Source organism: Neoarius graeffei, chromosome 8 (assembly GCF_027579695.1).
Source record: "Neoarius graeffei isolate fNeoGra1 chromosome 8, fNeoGra1.pri, whole genome shotgun sequence".
NCBI lineage: Eukaryota > Metazoa > Chordata > Actinopteri > Siluriformes > Ariidae > Neoarius > Neoarius graeffei.
Window position 1 is genome coordinate 49,840,609 of NC_083576.1, and position 16,274 is coordinate 49,856,882.

Below are 16,274 nucleotides of genomic sequence, written 5' to 3' on the forward strand. Positions count from 1 at the left end.
CACCCTCTACCCTTCCCCGCCTCCTGCTTCTCATTAGCAAAACGACGCACTGGGAAAAGTGCTGAAATGGGGTTTTCTCCCAGGAGGCTATATTTACGTGCCGAGGGTTCATTTCGAGAAAGGCTGCGGATATAACATCCGGAAGCCTCCACGAGCCTGTTTAAAGCATCAACAAACCACCATGCCATGGGACCTTTAAAGGTGTGTTTTAAAACCGCTTTTGTTTCAAACTCGAGAGGAAATTGCTTTTGCAGAGGAGGGAGTGTGAGCTTCATTACAACCGGATTTACATACGATCTCAGAACGCAAACCGTGACTTGTTGAGCTGACAGTCGACGGCAGAGTTCTGGCAATATCAAAATTTTACTGAAGATCAGAGCGCGAACTCTGCCATGGAACTCCTCTACCAATAGAAGGACATCACGCGATGACGCACAAGTCGCAGGACAGCACTGCAGTGGCAATGGCGGCGTGTATAATGTGGAGATTTGAAGAAGAGCAGTTGGTTGAATTGCCGCAGCAGGCAGAACGTCTAATCAGTTCCATCGTGGCAGGACAAAAAGGGATGCGACCTGGAAAGAAATAGAGGATGACTTGCTACATAGCTAATCATGGAATTTCCCCACGTGACACACGGTCAGCCTTGGGGTGCGCTTGCTCAGCTGATGGAACTCGTACCAGGCTTGTAGTACTCGAGTCCGACTTGTGACTCGACTTGGACTTCAGCACTGATGACTCGGACTCTTGCATTAACCGCGTTCGGACTCGTAAATTGGAGACAAGGACTTTTTTTTTTTTTTTTATGTTTTGTAACATCCTATAATAATTTGCCATGATATTTGTATCTACATAAATTTTTGTACTTATTTCGTGCAAGAGTGTCACACCTGCATGCCTTGGCACGTGCATCAGCTAGACTCTTGGGCGCCATCCGGACAGCGCACACGCCGTAAACAACTCGCACCTGCACAGGATTAAGGCGCAATCAGCACGCCGAAATAATAACTGTGAAAACGCACTTACTTTGCAAAGTATTGAGTTGCATTGCTGACACATTACCAAGCCTTGTTTGGTTTCCTGATCCCTGGTTTCCTGTTTCTCGTCTTTGATTCTGTCCAGTCTACGATAGTCTGTTTGTGCCTTGCTCAACCTATTGCCTGTTTCAGCATTTTACAATTTTGCCTGCCGTTCTGGATTGTTCACCTGTCTTAATAAACACCTTCTGTACTTGCATCCGTCTCCCAACCATCTCTGACGGAATACTTCGCACTCCCTGACAAAGAGAACGCACATTCTCCTGTTCATACGTCATGTTCAGGAACAAACTAATGTTAATGGTGCTGAAACAGCCACCGTCAAATGGTGCGGGCCGAGTCTTGTTCTCTGACTTGACTCGACTCAATTTTTTTTTTTTTTTTAAATGACTTGGACTTGAACACTGGGGACTCGAGACTGGACTCTGACTCGAGGTTTAGTGACTCGATTACAACACTAAAGGCCTCTGCATGCTCTTGCGACAAGGCTTTCGCAGACAGCTTTTCGCAGACAGTTGTAATTTATCGTTGAGCGGGGAGTAATAGGCGTGCGCGATGTTATTCACCGCTACAACGCAAGGGGGCGCGAAGTCGCGAAATGGCTAGGAGTAGTTGGTGGGTGTGGTTAGTGGAGTGTTTATCCTCTGGTTACTTTTAATGACTAGAACTGGAGTCGTATAGATGTACGTACTTCCTCACTTCCTCGATCAACCGCTCTTCGTGCTGCTCCATCTTCGCTCGTGTTTTTAAAAATGGCGGTCGTGAAAACAAACCAAACCGGGAAAGTAGGGAAGCGGAAGTGCGTGTACAGCGGATGTAGAGTGGACCAATCAGAGCCCTCTTGTCTGCGAGGCTTCTGCGGTGGTCACAATTTTTGGGAGGTGCGCGCAGAGCGTCTGCGAAGGTGGGGGGGCTATGCAGACGCTATCTGCGACACCGTCTGCGAGGACTGCGTTGTCAGCATAAATTGGCCTTAACTCGTACGTCCAAGAAGCGCAGGAAGTCCTTTCTGATTCGTATGGTCTTGACGGCCTGCTGCCTGTCCATAATGAAGGTTGCTGGGTTTTGCATGAAAGTGCAAGTCTCCAGCAGACCTGTGTTAGATTCATTCTCCAAGATGACGGGGGTTGAAATTAGGCATGTACCGACGGACATGGGCAAGTCATTCTCATACTCGGGCGACAATAAAATTATCACTAGTTGTCCGTCGGACAACTGTGTTTGAATGTCTGTTTTACCAAGAAAAATTAAGTTGTGATTCCTAACAGAACGAAAACTTGTATTTTTCCCATCTTCTCTTTCGTTCGTCCTTGACTTTGGTTCGTTGCGGTAGTTGACGCTTCCATTCGCGAGATGGCGCTACATGATATGATTATTCACACGAGGCGCCACGGTCACGTAGGCTAGAACGAACGAAGCGTCTTTTTGGACTGATTTTTCATTCTGATTTGATCAGTTACACTTGACCATGATGTTTTCTGACTGTTTAACGTGTTTAATTGAAGATACTAGTAGTTATATGTAGTTGTTTTACTGTTCATCATGATGAAATAAACACCAAACACACATGAGTGTTATAACTTTCTTTCTATCAATCAGTAATCAAACAATGGCAAAACAAGTTGAAATATTTTATTGCATACTCTATAATATACATCCAGATTGCTTTTTATGCAAATTACTTACCCAGTCAACCTGCAGAAAAGTAGGGTAACTGATACATGCATGCGGGAAGTAAATTTTTGGGGTTGGTTGCCCTGAGGGCAAGTACATTCAAAAGTTAATTTCGACCCCTGGATGCTGAGTAAAACTAACCAGCTAATACGTGTGTTTTTTTTCATCTCATCTCATCATCTCTAGCTGCTTTATCCTGTTCTACAGGGTCGCAGGCAAGCTGGAGCCTATCCCAGCTGACTACGGGCGAAAGGCGGGGTACACCCTGGACAAGTCGCCAGGTCATCACAGGGCTGACACATAGACACAGACAACCATTCACACTCACATTCACACCTACGGTCAATTTAGAGTCACCAGTTAACCTAACCTGCATGTCTTTGGACTGTGGGGGAAACCGGAGCACCCGGAGGAAACCCACGCGGACACGGGGAGAACATGCAAACTCTGCACAGAAAGGCCCTCGCCGGCCACGGGGCTCGAACCCGGACCTTCTTGCTGTGAGGCGACAGCGCTACCCACTACACCACCGTGCCACCCTGTGTGTGTTTTATTTATTTATTTTATTTTTTTGGAAGCAAAGGGTTCCTACACCAAATCTTGGTTTTGCTTAGTTTATCATGGCTTACTGCTTTTAATAGGTTTTATATCGAAACATTTAATTGAATTCTTTTTGATGGTATCTTAAAAAAAAAAAAATGTTCTACAGTACATCTTTGAATCTGCGGGGTTTTTTTTTTTGCCCAATACTGTGTATTTGACTATACTTCTCTTCATATGTTAATCCTCCTTTCTGAGCGAGCACGTTCCACACGCCGTCCCTTCATGTGTTTTGTGCAGCTCACTTGAACTCCTTTACAGTGGTCTTTACCCAGCAGCACATCTGTATATGTAGATAAGACGAGCTGAGTTATCTGGTGTGATTCAGTAAGCCAAGTCTCTCGCAGTGCTCTGCTGTCCAAGTGCTTTTAGGTACGTTCTGACGATGCTGGACTCGGAGAGCTGGTTTTGGGGCTCCACCATCGGCCCTTACATGGTGTTTAACGAGCAGCGTTTCTAAATCGGTCCTGCCTTTGGTCGAGCGCCTGAGCTTGATCCGGAGCAGACCTGACAACTGTAAACGCTCACCCTCAGCAGGCCCATCTCCCCGCAGCTTTCATCGCCTTCTTCAATTGAGTGCATTCTGATTGCTGTCTTTCTTTCTTTCTTTTTCTTTCTTCTCTCCTCTTTCTTTCTCTTCTCTCCTTTCTTTCTCTTTCTCCTTTCTCTTTCTTTTCTCTCTTCTCTTTCTCTTTCTTCTCTCCTTTCTTTTCTCTTTCTCCTTTCTTTCTCTTTCTCCTTTCTTTCTTTTCTCCTTTCTCTTTCTTTTCTCTCTTCTCTTTCTCTTTCTTCTCTCCTTTCTCTTCTTTCTCCTTTCTTTTCTCTTTCTCCTTTCTTTCTCTTCTCTTTCTCCTTTCTTTCTCTTCTCTTTCTCCTTTCTTTCTCTTCTCTTTCTCCTTTCTTTCTTTCTTTTCTCTCTCTCCTTTCTTTCTTTCTTTTCTCTCTCTCTTTCTTTCTTTTCTTTCTCTCTCTCTCTCTCTCTCTCTATGTAGTGTGGTGGCGATGAGAAAAGAGTGGACAGCAGGACCATTTACATCGGACATCGCACATGTCCGGCTACTGAGGCCTTCATCCCTCCTAAATTCTGTGACAACAGGATAGTGTCTTCCAAGGTATGTGAGTTCCAGTGGGAGGTTATTTTTCATATATATAATATGAAATTATTTTATTTTATTTTTGTCCCTAATAGTGCAGGTGTATTTCAATGACTGTGGACGCTGTGGTATTGTGTGGTGTAATCAGTTTAGATTTTAATTTATAGGCTTTAAAATAATGACAGACTTGAGTTCCTTGCAAGCTCTGTCTGTTTGTAATGATCAAGTGTTGTTTACTGCCATGGCAACGCAGAGAGAGAGGGAGAGAGACACACACGCACACTTCCTCGCCTCCCCACTGTTTGACCACCTGTTTCTTTTAGGTGAAGAGGCGGCCCCAGAAGTACGCTCCACAAATGCACCCACCCTCTTTCACATCCTCTCAAATCATCTGTCCTGCCTCGCGCTCACTCGCCATGAAATGCCGTGGTGCGAATAAACGTGTTTTCCACCCCACCTTTCTGCCAGTTATTTGCGCGTCGGGCGTACTCGCAAGTAATGAGTGAATGGAGCGAGTGATTTCTCAGTCTCCTACCTGAATCTGATGGGACTTGCGAAATCTCGCTCAGCTGACCGTGGCGTTGCGTGCGCTCGGCCAGAGAGAGATGAGAAATGGGGATTTATAGAGTTCACGACAATCCTGCTGTGGAATCGCGTGATCAAGCCTGTTCTGGTGAGACGGGTGTAAACACGCTTGCGCTACCCCTGCGCCGTGTCTGGCATTCATCATCCCTCTGCACTGTACCTCACCGCTTTCATCCTCACTCGAGGCCTGCCTGCCTTCTATGGCTTTTTTTTTTTTTCCCCTTAATTCTCAGTCCTCGTTTTTAATGTTCTGCCCGTGCTTGAGCTTTCGAGGCAAGGCCCTTCTTGTCTCTTTCCTGTGCTGTCATGGACTTGGCAGCTGCTCTCTGACCTCTATCACTTTTCTTTCCCCCTCTGCCTGCAGTAGCTGTCTCCTGTACATAGGCCTTGAGTATTCCAAACATTTCTTTCATCATGTTCCAGACTCGGTATTAGTTCTGTGCGTCATGCGCCATGCGAACAAGTCATTGTTTGCCCATTTAGGTCACAGCTCAGCTTAGCTTTTCCTCTCCGACAGTCGGAGAAAGAGGAAGAGAGACGAGTCGATTATGCAAATGAGCGAAACACCTGCAGAAATGGCCGTCTGATTTCTAGAGTCCGTCCTCAACTTTCTGAAGCATCCTACGTTCGTTTCTGTTCCACTACCGAAGGCATTTGGATCCTTCTTTTAGCTTTTTGTCAAGCCAGTAGACTCCCACCCACAATGCCGCACTCCTCCTCCTCCTCCGCAGCCGCAGATTTGCAAATTTTCTGTTTAGCTCTGGATGCTCCACAGCTGTGTATTATTTGCTTCTCCATCATGGTGATTTGTGTGATTTTTGGTTTTGTTTCTGCAGTACACAATATGGAACTTCCTGCCAAAGAACCTGTTTGAGCAGTTCAGAAGAATCGCCAATTTTTACTTCCTTATTATATTTTTGGTGCAGGTAAGTGTTTATGCTTGCTTACTGGGTGTGTGTGTGTGTGTGTGAGCACTGTGAGAGATGTGCTTATACAGTGGCTTCCTGCCTGGAGCCTGCTGTCTTTATTCTCCTTGTTGAGCTGATGGTGTTGAGAGATTTCGGGGTGGTAGTAATGTGCTACCGCAGATGTTCATGCCCTTAAAAGTACGTGTCTGTGGATACTTTAGAAGTGCATATCCCGGACCAGTTTCGTGTTTTTTTTTTTTTTTATATGAAAGAATGTTCCTTTACACACTCCTCCAGAAGGATAATTTTCCACAAGGCCATCTGTCTACAGCAGGAAAAAATAAAATAAAACGCGTCTGGAAAAATCCCAAGGGAGTCCGGAGCCAGATTCGTGACGTCACGTGCGGATCCGTCAGCAGGCTGAGGTGGTGTTTACATTAGACCGTATCCGTCTCGTTTTCGTTGCGGATGCACTGTCCGTTCACATTAAAACGCCGGGAAACGACTCCACAGGCGGAACAACTTGAATCCGCCAGGGCCCACGTATTCAACCCAGTTCGTATCTGATCCGGTGCTGTGTAAACATTGAGATACGAGGAAACGCAGTGCTGAGCTCTAGCTGACGTCGTCATTGGACAACATCACTGTGACATCCACCTTCCTGATTTGCTGGCGTTGTTCATGCCATGTTGGTCATGTGACGCGACTGCTGAAAAACGGCGCGGACTTCACTTCCTGCTATTGTTTCCGCCTTGTATCACCTTTTTGTTTTTCATTAAAAAGTATAAAAGTATGAATATAACGCTTTGCTTTGTCGTTCTTAATGTTGTTCATGGTAAGATGCAAATACTGCCCATTGTGTAGTTATGATTGTCTTTAGGCTTGCCATCCTTCCACTTGCAAGTGGTGAGTGACTTGCGCACAGCGGCTCAGTCCCGAATCACTGCTCGTGCGCTTCACTCGCGCGCTCTGTGAGCTGCGCAGGGCCGGAGTGCGCACCCTCCAGAGGGCACTCGCTGTTCAGGGCGGAGTGATTTGGAGTGCAGCCGCTGAGGAGGAAGCGCTGAGCCGCACTGACACATTTCAACTTGCGTGCCGTCTAATTAGTCATGTGATTAGCGTATCCGTGTATTGGCGTTGCTGTGTGCACGCGAATCGTTTTAAAAACGTTAATCTGATGATCCGCTGATACGGTCTAATGTAAACCCCACCTGAGAGCGCTTGCACGGGTTCAGTGCACAGCCTGTGTAGACCACGTTTAGCAGCTAGCGATTTTGCATTGAAATATGGAATTGTCACCTGAGCTTCTAAACCCATGGATTCATACATCAATGCTCATCTATCTGTTACATAAATCATATTTTTTCCTAATTACTATTATGTATTTATATATTTCTTCATTTAGAAGAGTACTGGCTGCTGTAGGAGAAAGATTTCATAAGCTACACGCATGGAATCAGCTAAGCAGGGTTGTATATACATTTAATGTGTTTGACAGGTCCTAAGATCTCAAGCCCTGACACGCATGTCCCTTGATACATGTGAAGTAAGTGTATTATCGCCCAGCGCTTTCGTGTGTGCTAATAAATAACATTATCCATGTACCACACAAGCACAGGAACACCTAATTTAGAGTATAGTCTCTTATTTCTTACCCTGGCAACAGTCGACTTGTGAATCGCTGATTTTCTTGGTCTTTTTCGCGGCTCTGCTTTGGTCCTCTGCTTTTTCCAGGTGCCTTGCACGAAGCGCTCCCGTTTCTCTCTCACTGTCCGGTCTTTTGGAAAACGATGAGTACTAATCCCATCAAGATTGGTGTTGCTACACCCTCCTACGATACATCTGTTAGCCATTTTAATAATTACATGATAACGTTGAAGAAATTTGCAGAAAACCACCAGGTCGTTTTCTCATAAACAAACCAGCGCTGACGTAGGATTCAGAGGGAGGCGTCCCACACGCGACGTCACGAAAATCAATGTTTCCTGGGAAATCTGAATGCCAAGTTTTTTCAGAGGTGGACCAATTTGCCTCAAATGGCTTGATTTCAACTGAATTTTTCTGGTATTGTGCAAGGTAAAAAAATTGCACAAAATGTGACAGATATTTGACCAAAGTTTAATATAAAATAGTAAAATTACATTGATCTCTCGTCGAAATATACCCAAGATGTGCACTTTAAGCTAGTAATATGCAGATGATCTGTGCTACATTTGACAATTATTTGCAGAAGTCGAGATGAATAATAACCGAGGTGAAGTCGAGGTTATTATTCACCGATATTCACTGAACCTGAGGCAGATAATTGTTTTCGTATAAATACACAGGTGACCATTTAAAAAAAAAAACAACTGTATTTAAAAAATGAATAAATAAATATTAGCAAGAGCCTGATGAAGGTTTTGACGTAAAGTGACACTGAAGGGGAGTTCCCAACGTGATGTCCTCAGTTTCAGTTGCAGTGTCCTATGGAATCAATTTTGTGCCAAAATGTTCATACAATACTTTTGAAATATCAAACAAAAACGATAAATCAAAATTTAAAAAAAAAAGTAAAAAGTCCATTTTTTTTAGACTGACAAACAAATTATTCGTGTAATCGTGCAAAATATCAGTCTGTTACTCTTCAGAAACCTTTTATTTTTGTTCCGCGTCTTTCTCAGTTTTGTTTGACGTAATTTATTTTGGTTGCGATTCCAGCTTTCTCGTTTGCGCTCCCTGACTTTTTGCTTGCAGTTTTGGCACAAACTTCACGTGTGGGTGGGCTGTCCAGGAACGCATTCCCATTGGCTAACTTGTGTTTGACTGACAGCTACGCTCAGCCATTCCCTACTCGGATTCTGGCGGACTGTTTGACGAGTGACCGATCCGATCCATTGGCGGTGAACAAGGATCGAGTGGACTTCAGTGGCGACTATGATATTGAATTAATTCAAAGTGTAAGTACGGGACAAATGTGCTGTATGTGTTGCAGTAGCACACAAGTCCACTCGATCCATGTTTACCGTCAATGGATCGGTCACTCGTCAAACAGTCCGCCAGAATCCGAGTAGGAAATGGCCGCAACAGCCTCCGGGGGAATCGCTGAGCGTAGCTGTCAGTCAAACACAAGAAGAAACCTTTTATTTGTCACATGCACACTTCAAGCACAGTGAAATTCATCCTCTGCATTTAACCCATCTGAAGCAGTGAACGCGCGCGCGCGCGCACACACTCAGAGCAGTGGGCAGCCACACCAGAGTGCCCAGGGAGCAGTCAGGGGTCAGGTACCTTGCTCAAGGGCACCTCAGCCCAAGGCCGACCCATGTTAACCTAACCTGCATGTCTTTGGATTGTGGGGGAAACCGGAGCACCTGGAGGAAACCCACGCAGACACGGGGAGAACATGCAAACTCCACACAGAAAGGCCCTCGCCGGCCGCTGGGTTCGAACCCGGAACCTTCTTGCTGTGAGGCGACAGTGCTAACCACTACACCACCGTGCCACCTGTGCAAGTAGTTAAGGTAAAAATTTACGTTTATAGCTCTTTCTGGAGTGTTCAACTTGAGGACTATCGTGTTTGATGCTCCAACAATAGTCAGCCATCATATGTACATCCCATCTACCCTGATAACGTTCTTCCATAACCTTCAAATAGTCTTACGCTACGTTCACACTGCAAGGCTTAATGCTCAATTCCGATTTTTTTGTGAAATCCGATTTTTTTGTGAGGTCGTTCACATTAACAAATATATGCGACTTGTATGTGATCCTCAGTATGAACGAAAAGCGACCTAAAAGTGTTCCGCATGCGCATTGCAGGATACGATGACGTCACACGCAGTGAGCATGGCCAGTGTTTACAGAAGTAAAACCGCCCGGTTGCGGTATGACCCATCCAATCTAGCTTGAATAGCTGCATCCCCCCAAATGGAAATCGGCTCCCTAACCTCTGCGTCCTTCCATTGAGAAGATTCAGAACCTTCACAGCCCGAAGCGTCCCTCGCATTGATGTCATGCGCAGGGGCGCAGATACGTTTTTTGAACTGTGAGGGACAAAAAACTGGGGGGGACAAAGCTGCCAGCAAACCAACCCCAACCCCGATATGCCTGTCAAACTTGTTAGTAACCATAGCAACCAAGCTCGAGCTCGCAACCTGTGCAGTCTGCGCAGCTCAACCAACCGAATATCAGTCTTTGTTTTGTTTTATGTGAGTTGTTGCAACTATATGTATACACTGCCGTGCACCTCAATAAACCGAATGGTAATTAGTCTTTTGATTTTTCCGTGAGGTTTGCCTTATGCAAAGAAAGACAGCATAGACGTTTTTTTCCTCCCTATAAGTGGGGGGGACCGAACGAGGTGAATTTAAATCTGGGTGGGACGAGTCCCCCCCTCTATCTGCGCCTGTGATTATGTGCCATGTTGTTGTAACGTTTTTTGAGAGACTCGCCGCCTACTTCAGCACAGAATAGTGACGTTTGTGGCTTGTTGATGACGTGTAAGTCGGATGAATGCGACCTGGCGGTTCAGACTGAAGTCACATATGAAAAGAGCGGATAGGAATCGGAATTAGGACCACATATCCAAACGGCCAGGGTCGGATTTGAAAAAATCGGATCTGTGTCGTTCATATTGTCAATAAAAGATCGGATACAGGTCACATGTGGGCGAAAAGATCGGATTTGAGTCACTTCAGCCTGCAGTGTGAACGTAGCCCTACTACAGTGGAATTTTGCTTATCTGGAGGGTAAGCTGTGGAGAAAAAACTTGACGTGCTAGAAAAAAACTGACTGCAATTTTGGAATCGGCATGCCAATTTTAGTTAAACTCTGTGTATAAACATGGTTAACTGTGTCAGTTGCTTTTACTTGACCTATGTTTATTTTAGCCCACGTTTGGTTTTTTTTTTTTTTAGCATAAAACCAAAGTCTCTCAGGAGTAAAGTGTCCACCAGAAATGGCAGTCTTGAAGTGCCCTATGAACTTGATGCACTCCATCACTTCTTCGGTTTGGAATGACCTGATAAATATCCGCTATGGGAGTGTTCCCATTCCATGCACCCGGTGCAGGGTTCTTCCCTTCAGAATGCACAGCACGAGGACGTGTGTGATGGTTGTATCATATAGTATCGCATGCTCACATCTTGGGCTGGGTGATGGAACCTCAAACTGTACCATGAGACGTTATACAGAGTGCTCATGGAGGTAAAAACACTGCAGCTACCTGCTCGTTTCTGAAGGAAAGTTGATATTGGGGATAAATCGCAATCCTCACGAGGTTCAGTTGGCTGACAATACGATCGGTCGTATCGCAATCACTATAATCTACCGATTATATCGCCCAGCCCTACTCTGATCATTAATACCCTGTACTGTGTGTGAGATGACCTTCACACCACTTGTGTGAGAGAGTGCAAATATTTGCTGTCGCACATGGGTGCCTTTTATTTTGGCTTATTGTTCCTTTGCGTGTTTTTGTGGAAAGAGTGTGTGTGTGTGTTTAGGCGTGCACGAGTATGTGCTCCGTAGGTCGCCTGTGTTTACCAAGTGCTGGCATGTGGCTGGCGTGTCTCCACTAATCCAGATTCCCTCTGGAGGAAGTCCTCTCTGCCGAGCTTGCCCACGCAGCCCATGATTAGAACGCTCTGAGGGAATCTCTCTCTCACACGCGCAGAGCTCCTGTCACTCAGAGACCACGCCCCCACATCACAGGCACGGAAATGGTGCCGCACCATTCCGCTGAAGCGTCCCAAGAATGCGACATCAGACCAAACCGCATGTCTGTCTTTCCCTCCCGCGCCTAATCTTTTCTCTCCGAATCCTTTTCCTAATCCTGCTCTACCTCCTCCCCCCCCCCCCCCCCCCCCTAAAATCTCTGTCCTCTCCAGTTTTTCCGCAGAACTCTCTGGCTCTCTGTCTTTACCTTCTTTATTCTTCTGTCTCTCTGTATCTGCGCCTCTGCAGCACAGTCCTGCTGACGTCAGCAGCCAGGAAGCCCTCTCTAGTTCTCTAGAGCCACAAATAGTCACTGGCAGATTTAAAAAAAGCAGAGCGTGGCTATAAATAGAGCTGCATGCCTTTTGCTCGGTCCTGATGGGAATAGGATGGACGAAGAAAAGCAGAGAGGAGGAGGAGGAGGAGGAGGGAGGCTGGAAGATCTTGGTCCGTACTGAGAACGCTTGAACATATCTTGCTGGAGTATCCTGTATAAATGTGCCCGTGATGGTAGAGAAGAAAGGACAGTGTTCATCCTGTCGGCTGTTGTAGAGGATACCGAGTGTTTACTCAACACTGCTCGCACCTGTTCGAGATTACTGCAGGTCTTCCCATGGTTTCCTCAGTTAGAACGAGTGTTTAGTTCCAGAGTTAGACATCAGGTTTAATGGACTGGATTTGGTGCAGTGTTTATGTAACAGGGCATTATGCTGCTTGTGTGTATCTGCAGCTATCCAGCATGGGGGGGGAAGTAACTTATGAACATGAGCTCAAAGTGCAGACTTTTTTTCAGCTTTAGTCTCATGGTATTAACATCCAAATCGGGCGAACGGTTTAGCCCCGGTGTGTGCTGTTCCCTCTTTATTTCACTTAGATAAGCAGATGAAAGGGTTGAGATCGAGTTGCTTTCAAGTGTGCCATTTGTATTTGGAATCTGTTGCCGTTAACGCTCAACATGAAGTCCAAAAAGCTGTCCAGTGAAGCGAGCCGTCATTTGGCTGAGCAGTCGACATCGGTTGTAGCCAAATTAACTGTAAAAAGAGAGGATCCAATGGTGAGCTCAAGAACAGCATGGGCGCCGCCAGGGGGGAAAGGTTAGAACAATTCTAGGGGCCCAGCACTGCCATGGGGCCCTTTAAGGGGCTGATATGATTTTAATAAGACTTTTGAAATAACAATGCAATATTCCATCTGGTAAAATGAGCTAATTGAACAAGGTTGTCTATTTCTTGAGTTCAACATATTGTCATTTAACCCTCCCCCTTTTGCAAAATGGTACGGTCCAGTTCTGGTAGAAGCGCGATGCGTTAAATCTGTGTGCTGATCAGTGCAACGCTACTTGCTGCTGTGTCGCGGTGCAGCAGCCAGCCAGCCAGCAGTGGAGTGCGTACAGTCTATGATCGCTAAATATGAAGAGTGGCTGTCAAAAACGTAAAGAAAGGCAGCTGAGAGGGACCGGAGAGGCAGGCAACTGGTCACTCAGTTTTTCCCAAAGAAAGGTAGCTATCGCTCACATGTGTGTTCAAAATATTAGCGAATGGTAAATGAACAGTATGAACGTGGTTGGATTAGCCTATCAAGAGAACACTTTTACAGTTGTACAGTGACATTTTTTCCATTTTAATAACTGAACTGACTTGTGATAAACAAGATGAAATATTACGTTATGCTGGTGCTAATAACCAGTTTCATAACTAATGGGGTGCCCTAAATATGCACAGATTCAGCCTCAGGGGGACCTCCGCCCTACCAAACCACTGAACCCCCCTTTGGAGAAGGAGGTAAGCAGCAGTACAACCCATAAATGCTTTAGGATTGAAGTTTTTAATGAGCGAGCGCCATATACAGTTTGCTAGATTAAAGTGTTGCTAATAACGGACACCAGTCAAGTGTTTGACATGGTTACGTGTGTGGAATGTTCACACGTTCTAAACCATTGGTTTCAAATTGAGGAGCTGGAGAAAGCGCAGCACACATAAAAGAGGGATAGAGGTTACAAATAATGACAATAGTGCAATTGTGACGAGGGTGGGCAAAGTTGGGGGGCCCAAAATTCTAATCTTTCATGGGGCCCAAAATTTCTGGCGGCGCCCCTGAGGAATAGCATTCGTCCCAGAACACCACGGAAACCCACTGTTGTAGATTGTCCGAAGAATGCTTTGTGCTGGTGAAGAAAAACATTGTTCCAGCAGTTTGCCAGATCAAGAACACCCTCCAGGAGGTAGTGTCAGTCAACAATCAAGAGAAGGCTTCACCAGGGTAAATACAGAGAGTTTATCGCAAAATGTCATCCACTGGTAAGCCTCGAAACCAAGACGAACATAGAGTTTGCCAAAATGCATCGAAAAATCCTGTATAGTTCTGGAACGTTATCCTATGGATAGATGAGAGAGAGATGTCAGCTTGTACCAAAATGATGGGAAGAGAAGAGAATGGAGAAGGAAAAGATCTGCTCATGATCTGAAGACTACCACCTCATCTTATGTTGTGGGAGTGTGTGGCTGCCAGTGGAACTGGTTCCCTTGCAGTGGTGTTGAGTCACTAAACCTCGACTCCGAGTCCAGTCTCATCCCCAGTGTTCAAGTCCAAATCATTAAAGAAAATTTCAAGCCGAGTCGAGTCCGAGAACAAGACTCCAACCGCGCCATTTGACGGTGGCTGTTTCAGCGCCATTAACATGAGTTTGTTCCTGAACATGACGTATGAACAGGTGAATGTGCTTCTCTTTGTCAGGGAGCGCGAAGTATTCCGTCAGAGATGGTTTGGAGACGGATGTAAGTGCAGAAGGTGTGTTTATTAATACAAGTGAAGACAGGTAAACAATGCAGAATCAAAGACGAGAAACAGGAAATCAGGGATCAGAAAACCAAACAAGGAAATAAGGCTCAGTAATGTCAGCAACGCAACTCAATACTTTGCAAAGGAAGTGTGTTTTCACAGTTTTTATATAGGCGCGCTGATTGCACCTATGCAGGTGCGAGTCATTTACAGTGCGAGTGCGAGTCTGCTTGGCGCGCTTCCTGTCCGGAGCGCACCCGAGAGTCTATCTGATGCACGCGCCAAGGCGCGCAGGTGTGACACTCTTGCACAAAACTAGTACAAAAGTTAATGTAGATATAAATACCTTGTGCCAAATTATCATGGCACGTTACAAAAAATAAAGAAAAAATCCAAGTCCTCGTCTCCAATTTACGAGTCCGAATGCAGTTAATGCACGAGTCCGAGTAATCAGTGCTCAAGTCAAGTCACAAGTCCTTAAAATGCGGGCATGAGTCGGACTCGAGTACTGCAAGCCTCTTCCATTGCACGTATTGGCGTAACTGCTGACAAAAGCAGCAGGATGAATACTGTAATGTCCAGCGTGAAATTATCTGCTCACATTCAGCCAAAGACTTCAGAACTCACTGACTGGCACTTCACAGATAATCAATTACCCGAAGCATACTCACAAAGCAACCCAAGATTGATTGATTTATTTTTAAGGCAAAGAAGTGCAGTGTTGTACAGTGTTCAAGCCAGTCACCTGAACTGAATCTAATCGAGCATGCATTTCACTTTCTGAAGGCAGAACGCCCCAAGAACAAGCAGGAGCTGAATATAGGTGCAGTAAAGGCCTGGCAAAACTTCACCAGGCAAGAAACCCAGCGGACCACATATTTAAAAATTGCTGTAATTCCGAGCATTCAACTGTTTTTTAGATGTAAGCGCCCTCAGATTAAAGCTGCAAGTCTGCTATTCATTATCCGTCCATCCATTATCTGTAGCCGCTTTATCCTGTGCAGGGTCACAGGCAAGCTGGAGCCTATCCCAGCTGACTACGGGCGAAAGGCGGGGTACACCCTGGACAAGTCGCCAGGTCATCACAGGGCTGACACATATGGCCCTTTTCCACTACCCTTTTTCAGCTCACTTCAGCCCGACATGGCTCGCGTTTCGACTATCTAAGAACAGCACGACTCAGCTCGCTTCAGCCCTGCTCAGCCCCCAAAACTCGCACGGTTTTGGAGTAGGGCTGAAGCGAGCCAAACCGAGCCGAGTGGGGCTAGGGGCGTGAGCAGACACTCCCCTGTGCACTGATTGGTGAGGAGGAGTGTCCTCACATGCCCACACACGCCCCGCGAGCACGCTGGGATCTGTAAACACCGTAAACCCGGAAGGAGAAGAATTACGAATTACGAGAATTTCTGAAGCCTTATGCGCCTCGCCTCATCTATACGCTCTTGCCAGTATCTATTGGCGTTGTCGGTGACAACAAGCCACAGCACCAAGACCAGCAACACTAACGACTCCATGTCCTCCATGTTTATTGTTTATTATCCGGGTCGTGAGACTACCGCTTAAAAGATCACTGATGTCACTGTTTGTGCCGCCTAACGACATCACGTGACGTCCACCCACTTTCGCTAACTCCACCCAATGTGTCCACCCACTTCCAGCCAGCACGGTTCAGCGCGGTTGTAGTCGAAATGCAACTCCAACAGCCCCGCTCAGCCCGACTCAGCACGGCACGGCTCAGCCCGACTCAGCCGCGTTGGTAGTGGAAAAGTGGCATTAGAGTCACCAGTTAACCTAACCTGCATGTCTTTGGACTGTGGTGGGAGGAAACCGGAGGGAACCCACACACACGGGGAGAACATGCAAACTTCACACAAAAAGGCCCCCATTGGTCGCTGGGCTTGAAC

General features: G+C 46.0%; 1 protein-coding gene across 7 annotated transcripts in view; it reads left to right on the forward strand.

The window, feature by feature from the left end:
- atp11c (ATPase phospholipid transporting 11C) overlaps positions 1–16,274 on the forward strand; it is a 273,394-nt gene that overhangs the window by 101,551 nt on the left and 155,569 nt on the right. For all 7 annotated transcript variants that reach the window (XM_060927777.1, XM_060927778.1, XM_060927772.1 and 4 more), the window contains exons 2-3: positions 4,301–4,420; positions 5,824–5,913. In XM_060927777.1, coding sequence (XP_060783760.1) covers positions 4,301–4,420; positions 5,824–5,913 — 210 coding nt within the window. The remainder of the gene's footprint in view (positions 1–4,300; positions 4,421–5,823; positions 5,914–16,274) is intronic.